This window comes from Acanthisitta chloris, unplaced genomic scaffold (assembly GCF_000695815.1).
Source record: "Acanthisitta chloris isolate BGI_N310 unplaced genomic scaffold, ASM69581v1 scaffold6186, whole genome shotgun sequence".
NCBI lineage: Eukaryota > Metazoa > Chordata > Aves > Passeriformes > Acanthisittidae > Acanthisitta > Acanthisitta chloris.
Genome location: NW_008676416.1, coordinates 121790 through 131762, shown reverse-complemented (window position 1 = coordinate 131762; position 9973 = coordinate 121790). Strand labels below are relative to the sequence as shown.

General features: G+C 36.3%; 1 protein-coding gene across 1 annotated transcript in view; it reads left to right on the top strand.

Moving 5' to 3' along the window:
• LOC103803559 (vacuolar protein sorting-associated protein 13B-like) overlaps positions 1-9973 on the top strand; it is a gene marked incomplete at both ends in the record, with an annotated part of 219153 nt that overhangs the window by 88986 nt on the left and 120194 nt on the right. Inside the window, 2 exons of the mRNA XM_009076124.1 lie at positions 4453-4579; positions 6259-6402. Coding sequence (XP_009074372.1) covers positions 4453-4579; positions 6259-6402 — 271 coding nt within the window. The remainder of the gene's footprint in view (positions 1-4452; positions 4580-6258; positions 6403-9973) is intronic.

Genomic DNA, 9973 nt, shown 5'->3' with positions numbered 1-9973 from the left:
GTAGGGAAGTAGGTTCATTCCCCTTGAGACTTGTGGAAGAAAATGCAATGCATTAATTTCTGTCTTTTGTTGTACGTGAAGTTGTGCTTGCATTCTTACTGTACAAAGCCTTACTCAATAAGATGGGTTGTGTTATTTTTTATATTAATCCACAGCAAAGAAATGTTGCTCAGCATTCCTAGTAAGATGAAAATTAGCTTTACTGAGAGATAATTCTATAGAAATTGAATTTCTGTAGAGCCAGATGATGTATATTTGTTCTTTGTCTGATTTTGGTCATTACATGATCCTCGAAATGTTGCTATGCTATTTTGCTGTCTTGCAATGTGTCTTTGCAACACCTCAGTGAGCTGAAAGCGTGCGAACTGTTCTGCCCACTGGGAGATGGAGGTCTTGAGGCATGATGATGTCATTAGTATTTAGATATCCTAATACATTTGTGGATCAAGAATTACCTTCTTTATGCAACTACATGCCAGAGAAAAATCTTTTGTAAGACCTAAGTTAACATGCTAAGTTGCATAACATCTTTTGAGGCTTTGCGTGCATCACACCACTGGAGAACACTTTGATTCTGTTGCCTATTTCATGCAAATACTTTTTTTTTCCACATTACAAAATTCTTCATGAGGGTTCAACTTTCTGTAGATAGCAAAATTGCACAAATGTGCTCTTGATAGTCATTCATGTGTTTAATATATACAAGTTTCTCCCTGACCTATGAATTTTTAAACATATATGAACTCAAACCCTAGATTAAATATGGCATTCTTAAGAAAAAATATAATTAATAAGGAGGCAAACATTTCCATGTTTCACATCTAGGTTGTTTATCAATTACTGGCCAGTGTTTTCTGTTTGTTTTGATTAGTGTTTTCGTCATAAGAGAGCCAAGTTATAGTTCTATTTGTGCATTTTCACAGCTTATCCAGTCTCACATCTCCATAATTAGTGCCTCATATCTTTTTGTCCTTTCTTCCTCCTCGTATAAACTCAATGCGCTTCTGAGTGAATGTAATCAAATACTGATGATTTGACATAATCAAATGTTGTTGCTTTAATTGCAAAATTCCATTCTTCACATTTTTTTCTCTTTTCTCCACACAACGTTTTGTGATATTAATCATTAGATACCAGTTACTAAGACTGCCACGTTCAGTTCTTTGGAGACGCACTTCCTTGCTCACTCCTGAACTAACCTGTGTGTTAGAAAGGCACTTCCTGTGAACAGTCACAAAATTATGAGAATGTTTTCTCCCAAATCCTTTCAAAAGCATTCATTTCTGTTATCCTGTAGTATAAAAACTCATGGGACAGCTTTCAGGTTGCCACTGTATGGCTATCATTACCCACAGTGCAGTTAGTTCTTCGCTTTTACTTCCCTGTCTGCAGGTGTGTTTTTTTCTTATACTTAAATTTTAAGACTTTGTGGACAGAGACCATTTTCTTCATGTGCTTTTACAATGTGGATCTGTGGTCCATAACCTGAGTTCATGCTACGGTGCAGATATAGCCCAAATTCAGTGTTAAGGCACCTCCAGGCCTGATCACAATTGCTTAACTGCCTTGTTGCGTTGCGTTAGCATATGGTCTTTCAAATGCTCTTACTTTTAAGTGTAGATGATCAACTGCTTTAACATCTCTAAAAATACTAGCTTTTCCTTTTTTTTCCAAGACAAATATATAACAGATGCATAAGTGAACCATGGAATGAATGTGCTGCAGTCATAGAGCCATCATTACACTCTTCACAATCAAGTTTCTTATAAGCTCATGTGGTGTACACCTGTGTTAAGTTAACATTGCACTTAGGTGCAGTGTGGAAGACTTAATAATTCAAAATGGAATTTGTTTCTTTGTTCCTTTTGTGCTCTTTCTCATATCCTCTCTCTTCATTATTTACTGTGCTCTATTTGCCTTCTGTTTGTACTTACAATTATTTTGCTAATATTTGATTTGGCTGAGGTTCAAATTCACCAAGAAATGCAGAGAGCAGGAAAGGGATAGGATATAAGGATAATCTTTTTAAAAAATAATAAAATAAATCAGCAATCAATATGAAGTATCAAAAAAAGTCCTTGAAGGTGCAGTGTACTGGGTGTCTACTTGAATAACATTTGAAAATTAAGAAATGGGAATATGCATGAGCTGAAAAATAATTTAAGCAATGATTGAGGAAAGCCAGTTGAGTGTTTAGGGATCAACAAACAACTTGCTTTTATAGTTCTGTTTCATGTATTAAAATCATCCTTACTAGCCGTCTTTCGTAGAATTTTTTCTACTACTTAGCTCTTTCATTTTCCTCAAAAAAAAAAAAAAGCATGTCTTTCTTATCCTCTTGAGAAGGGGAAGTAGGATTTGGGTATAAAGGCATCTGCTTTAAATCTAAAATGAAGGTGATGGCAGGGAACAAAATATTTGTAGAACTCCAAAATCGAAGACCATTTTCTCAGTTGAAGATGTTCACTAACCACTACCAGGTCTACTTTGTAATTTGGGGACCTAATTAGACTAATCTTGCTTTAAAAGCCATCATTAAAGATCAACAGAGCTATAGCTGACGATAATATTGAAGCTTTTAAGAGAAGATATTTTTCTCACACACACTAAATGGCATACTCTTAAGCAAACTGCACATTACTTAGAGTAGCTTCCAGCCTGCTCAGCAGTGTTTTGTGAGGGTCATTTGAAGCAAAAGTTTTAGACTTGTGCTCTGCAAGTGCTAGCTCTGTGGCATCTGCTGTTAACTTCTGTATACTGTTGTCCTAAATAAACTTAAAAACCATAAAGTTTATATTCCCTTATAGATTGCTATGCCTTCTGCATGTTTTGAGGATGCTTAAACAAATTTTAATGGAATTTGAAGCAGCAAAATAGCCTAAGCAGTAAATTATCGTCTATGAATTTTGTATCTTTTGTAGTTGACTGAATTGCAGTCAGGTTATGATAGCTATTTAATTTATTTTTGGCCTAATTCTTGTCCTACAAACCATCAGTATTTGAGATTATTTGCTTTTCAACAGGATCAATTTCAGAACCATTACTAGGCTATGTATCTCAATACCCATTCTTAATCAAGAGATTTTAATACCCGTTCCATGTGCAGTCAAGAGATTTCTGCATAGACAGGTGCATAACAATATTGTTTAATGATATTAACATAGATAACCTTAGCTGATGGTAAAGACTAGTTGTCTAATTGCGTAGTTCATGTGCCTGGTTCACTGGTGTGAGTTACACCAATGTTTGAACTGCCACGTCTGTGTTACTTGAGGTGACAGAAGTAAAGGTGATGTGGAGAAACCTGTCTGACATGCCGATGAAGAATTCTGTATAGATCTGTTTTCTTCTTCTCCAGGGCAGTGTAGTTTGATCTTTTAACTTGCATCATTTCATAGTTGCTGATGTTCTATTTTGTAAGCATAGGAAATGCAGGTGTTTAACATTTCTACAAATGATAATAGGTAAAAAGAATTATCAAAAACTGCCTTGATGGAAAGGATCTCGAGGAGTTTGAACTGTATCCTCTTCTAGGGGCTGAAAACCATCTTGATCTCATTACTTCTTTTCTTCTCTCATCAGAGGCTCTCAGATGGCATTTTGTGGCAGTAGTTTATTTGACCTGACCCAAAAGATTCTATTTGGAATGTGTTGTCATAAGCTATTAGTTATCCATCTATACCAGAGTTGTGCCTCTAGACTTACTGTTTGGTTAAATGAAAGAAACAAACACAACACAACTAAACACCCATCTGGAAAACAAATGCAATTATCATGTCTAAAGGCACAAATATTTTCAGCAAGCAATTGTTGATATTTAGATGAAAAGGTACCAAATAAGATCAAACAGTGACAAAAGCAGTGACAAAATCACTTCATTTTCAAGTGATTTTTAAACGTCTTGGGTGATAGTTATAAATCTAATGTGTGGCCCCTAGAATTGCATGGGATTTACGGGTTTAATTTTTCATGTCTTTCATTTTTCTGTCTGTTATGTTGTATGCAGAATTTTTCACTACAACGTTTTAATGCACGAATTAAAATATTATGCAGGTTTCAGTACAACTATTCATAAAGTGAAGAGCATCCACAAGCAAGTTTGAAAAATACTGATAATAAAGTTTGCATCTTTGTCAAAATATTGTGTATAGTGCATTAAACAGGAGAAGAATGTCAAGTATCAAACCTGTCTACCTGGAGATAGGTTGAAGAGTCAAATATCTGGACATACTTCTCCTGTGAAATGAAATTAAAAGTTTGCCTTTGGGATTGGAATTAACATGATTTATAATAAATGATACTTAATGATTATTGGAGTAGCAATCAAATGCCAAACTGGTATTGAAAGTGTTTTGTGCTACATGGTGGATGTAAACAATAATAGGAGATGTTTTTGCCTCTCAACAATTTGTAATGTAATTTCAGCTTTCCTTTTATTCCTTTCTTTTCCAGCATAAGGCGGCATCAGGAAAGGAGAGCAATTTTAACTCCAATTTTAACAGATTTCACCGTTAGAATAACTGCAGCTCCTGCGATTATTTTTACAAAAATTGATGCTGCGGAGAATTTACACCCAGAGGTTAGTACAAATTGTTGACAGAAATAGCATAACTTTTCATATGTGGATAATCTTAATCTTTGACCATTCCACCCTTTCAAGTGTCCAGTTGTGTGTTCACATACACAGATTGCCAATTGGAAAAAAGTCACTAGCTAAAATGTTCTTTCTGTTGGAGAAAGAATTTGTGTATAGCATTTGATATTAAAGGCAGTCTGCCCAAAGGTAGATAAGCCTATTTGCAATTCAAAAAATGGGAATCCTTTAATGATTTCCAGCAATATTTTTTAAAAGTTTGTGATGGAAAGGTGTTAAGAAGAGGTCCTGTAATATGATATTGCAAGACATTGTATTCCCAAGCTTCTCATAAAGAAGCCTGAAAATGCAATCTGTACAATATCTATAAGAGTAAAGTTGAGCTGAGTTCTTTTAACCAGATTTCCAAGCCTACAAAGCATCCACTTCCCAACCATTGCTGTGGGTACTTCAAGGTACTCAAGATTTAACAGTCACTGTTGCTGGTCTGTGGGTCAGCTTGCTAATGGTTAGTCTGTGAACCATGTTGCACACAAAAGATGTTGGCTCACTTTTTGGCATTAATTTGTAGCTCAAGAACATTTTATATAGGGGAAACATGAGAAAAGTTTTGTCAGCTCATACAGATAATTTCTCATCACAGCTGCCTCCTGGGAAGAGCAAAACTGGTACTGGAGGGTAAAGGGTATTAGGTGTGTATTGCAACATGCAGTAGCTGTGCATTGTTGAAAAATTGTAGCTAGTGGGCATAGGAAGAAGAAATTAGCAGCTTCATATTTTGTGTAAAGGGTCATCACAAGGACAGATACAAAACTTATTAATGTAAAGAAAAAGAAATAGAATGCTTAGGGATGGCTAAGATGCACAGAAGTTATTCGATTTCTTTAAAAAATCTGAGCTTTACTAATGTGCATGTTCAAGAATTTCAGTATTTTCAGTACATACATTCCTCTTGTTATCTATTCCCTGGATGACATTCCCTGGTGAAGGGAGAGGTCTAGTTTAGATTATGAAGACTTGAACATTGTGCAAGTTTCTCATGAGACAGAGCACTACGTCTACTTAGTAAGCAGCCCTTCTGCATTGGTTCTGGTTTTCATCTCTTTATCGCTTGCCAGCAGTGGTGAAGAGCTTTACTTGTGCTAAATAACCCCAATAAAACAGTGGCTATCCAGCTGGCTTTGCCAAGGTATTAACAATAGCTTTACGGGCAAAGAGAAATCAATTAGATTGGTTATGAGTGAGTTCCAACATATGATTTCATTATAAATCAGGCAGAGTTTGTGTTTTAGGAAAAAAAAAAGAAAGAAAAGTGCATCCTTTTCTTGGAAGGAGAGGAGAATTAGAATCATTGCCAAGGAAATTCAAAACAAAATCTGACAACCTACTGATACTACCAAGAGATGGAAACAAGTCCTCATGCATGAGATGCTTTTCTTGCAAAATATGTCTTAATCATTCTGCTGTTGAAAGCAAAGCAAACTATAAGCTGTATCCTTGTTTAGAAGCCTGAGCCACCAGTTTCTCCTAAAAAGACCAAATTAATACTATATATAATGTTGAAGTATTGACTGCTGCAGAGAATCACAATGCCATTACATATAAGCTGAAAATCATTTTCCTGGTAGCTGTTATTTAGTATTTTTCCCTTAATTTCTCCACAGGAAATTTTGGTGTGTGGTCATTCTTTGGAGGTGAATGTGACAACAAACCTGGATTTCTTCCTCAGTATAGCTCAGGTACAACTTCTTCAGCAACTGGTACAAGCCAATGTGGTTGGACTGGAACCTTCCAGTAACACCACTGAGGTAGGTTATTCCCTGTTTTGCAGCTGGATTTTTAAAAAATCCAGCGACAAACTGTAGTGCAAAGTATTGTAGCTCTAATCAGGTGTTTCCATCATCTAGAAAATATTATATAGGTAAATGAAATACATCTTTTATTATTGTTTGTTTGATCACTTTCAAAGTGCATTCTAATGTTGATTTAAGAATAGGATGAGTGTTATTTTAACAAAATATTATTCAGTAAGTGCTGTTATTCACTATAGTCGTTCTGCAACATCTTATGTACAAGGAGAATTATCTTATGTAAACGACATAGGAAGTAAAATTTGAAGTAGGTTTTTGAGATTATTAGGCATTGAACTTTAATGTTTATTGAATGTTTATCATTTTCTTGGGAGTTCACGTGCTGCACTGTGCTTCACTAAAGCGAGTAAACTTTAGAATTTTTTCTGTGCCTAGTAACCACTGCTCACATTTACTGTCCTCACTGAAGTCCCTAAGATTCAATCTACCTCTGAATATTAGTAAGAATGGTGATGAGTACATCATTGAGAGATGCTTTGTGTGAGAAATCAATCTCCCCTTTTTTTTTTTTTGAATGTTAGTGTTCGGCAGCCATCTTTTGAATTTTGTCATACTTTATTTCTAGAACCTGATACCTCAGTTTATACTGAAGGCCAGACACTAACTCTGACAGAGTGGTACATTTAACTTACTAAATTTCTGGGCTGATACTAAAAAGAAAACAAAAACAAAAAAGATAGGACAAAAGGAAGGGAAAACTTTGCTCTAAGAAAAAAATACATATTTCTTCTCTTCAGAACCAAGAATCTAGTGAGGCTGACAGCATCTTTAAGATGGTGGTAGTTAATATGTGACAGGGCACTAATTCCACTGGAATGGCTGTTGGCCCCATTGAGGTACCTTCATAAGAGTTAGGGAGAGACTTACAGAGCAAGACACAGTCAACTATTCCAATAATCTGGCAAATGGGAGACCTGAAGAAACTTTTCTCCTTCCTTCCCTGAATGTCTCAGATTCAGCATTACATGTGAGTCTGGGTGGAAGCGAGGAATGCTCTAGAGCAGCCAAACTACTTATATTCCTCTCTTCTCACCTTGTCAAAACCCAGAAGTTGTTTGTATGTGCTAATCCAGGCATCACATCACCCTCCACTCCTTTATCCCTTCCCAAGGGTAGAGGGAAGTAAAGGGCGTTGTTTCATTAGTTTGGAAATGTGAAAGATGAAGAAAAGAAATGTAGTGTACTTTTCCTTGGATAGTTTGCAGACACGGGGCCTCTTTTTGGAGGTGAATTTTGTGAATCATATACAGGAATATCTTCAATGAATTATTTGTAGAGCATTGTTTTCCCATTGCCAATGGAATGGACAGAATCAGAAGATTTGCATGGGTGCAAAGAATTTTGAATTGGTGTTGTGCTGATGACTGATTTGGATTGTACAAATATAGAAGCAATTTACTACATAATTTCAGAAAGTTCCCAAGATACCTATTTGTTCTTCATTGATCTCCGTTGCATCAGTGAGATCTCCTGTAATGAATAGTGGGAATATTACTGGTTCAAGATGGTGTTTGCCTTCTCTCTAATAAGTTAAGGAACTATATCTCAATTTATTATAGTGAAAATATAAAGTCTACTAGTTGGTTACTTTTGTCCAGTTCTTCGGTATTCTATAGTTCCATGTACCTATATGAAACCACCCCACCCTCTAATATGTGCACATTTGTTATTATCCTCATGGTTCTCCTTTAGTCAGCAGAGAGAAACATACACTGATAGTATGCTGCTGTTTTCATCTCAGTGAATGAAGTCAGGAGCCTGCACTTGGCTTTTCAAACTTCACACCTGCTTATTATTTCATTGCAAGAATCAAAACATAATTTAGATTGGACGACACCTCTGGAGACCATTCTTCTGCTCAAAAGATGACTAATGTCCAAGCTAGATTAGGCTTTTCAACACATTGTTCAGTCAAATCTTTCTTTATCTCCAAGGAATGACCCTCTGGATAATTGTCCTGTGCTTAGCTACCCTCACTTGGGCATATTTTTGTCTTTAAATCCATTCAGAATTTTGCTTGAGACAACATTCAACCATTGCCTCTCAACATTTCACTATACATTTCCAAGAACAGTTTGATTTAATCTTCTTTCATAACTCTGCTTTAAGTAACCGGAAAGAGTAATTTGATACCATCATCCTTGTGCTCTTTTTCTGTCTGAACAAACCTCTCCTCGTAAATGCAGTGCTTTAACCTTTAAACCCTCTTGATGGCCCACTCAGGTTTGTTAATCTTTTATTTCTGCTATTGAGCACAAAGCTCAAGACACTACTCTAGATGCTGACTCACAAGTATTTGATGATTTGTATGTGTTTTGTATCATTGCCAGCATCTTTAATAAAGACAATAAGCATGATCACACCTTGAGGAATGTCACGCTGTAACTGGAGTTTAGCTATGCTTTGGAACAGTGACCATTACTCTCTGATTTTAGCAGTCCAGTGTGGGTTTTACCCATCTTATAGACTACCCATTCCATTCACACTTAAGTGTTTGGATAAAAGTCTGCTGTGGAAGACTGTCTAAACTAAAGTTAGTATCTAGTTCACAGAATCAATCATCTCATCCTAAGAGGCAATCAGATTGTGGTAAGGCATGATTTGCCTTTTGGTAAATACTGTTGTTTCCAAGAATGTTTTTTGTCCTTCACATGCCCAGAATTGGCTTCTGTGAAAATGTTGCCTTCCATGGATTACAACAGGCTGACTATCAACTAGTTTCCTGGGTCGTCCTCCTCATTCTTTTGGTAGATGTGCATAACATCTACTGTATTCCAGATGTCAAGGACTCTCCCAGGCAATATGTCTTTTTATGTACGATAAGGAGAATCCCAGCAGTGGCACTAGTCAGTTCCTCAAACACCTGTGTATGTGTTCTGTCTGGTATTTTAAGAGAAAAATCCAGCCTAAATTATCCATTCTCCAAAGGCTTTTCTAAAGTATTGTAAATTACGTAGGCTATTACACAGGTCAGTGATACACAGAACCTGCACTGTTTCTCCTGCTGCAGTGTTCCTCTTGCATTTGCACTCAACACAGTCAGCAAGACATTTCGTAGAAAATAGCTCTAAGATGTTTTCTTCCTCACGATGCCTATTTGCTGTGCAGATTTAGAGCCTTGGCTTGTAGCATTTGAGGGTTTTCACCGATGCTTCTATTAGATGCTTAAGCAGGATTAACAAAAGAGTAGGAAGAAACTATATTCCCCATGGGAAGCTGCAAAATGAAATGGAGAAACCAAGCAAAGTTGCATTTCCAAATGAGTGTATGAAACCTCTCATCCAAAGCTGCCCCAAGATAGCATGGCAGTGATTGATTTATTTATTTTCAAGTTGAAAGGAACTGAACACTTTTTAATAAATAGTATTTTGGTGTTTGTACATTAATTTGCACCTCTGAACTCTTTGCATTAAGTACATGTTCAGTTATTTTCAAGAGTATTCAGAACTATGTGCATACAATGCTTCTCCTCGGGGACTCATGAATGAATGAGCAATAAGCAAAAGCA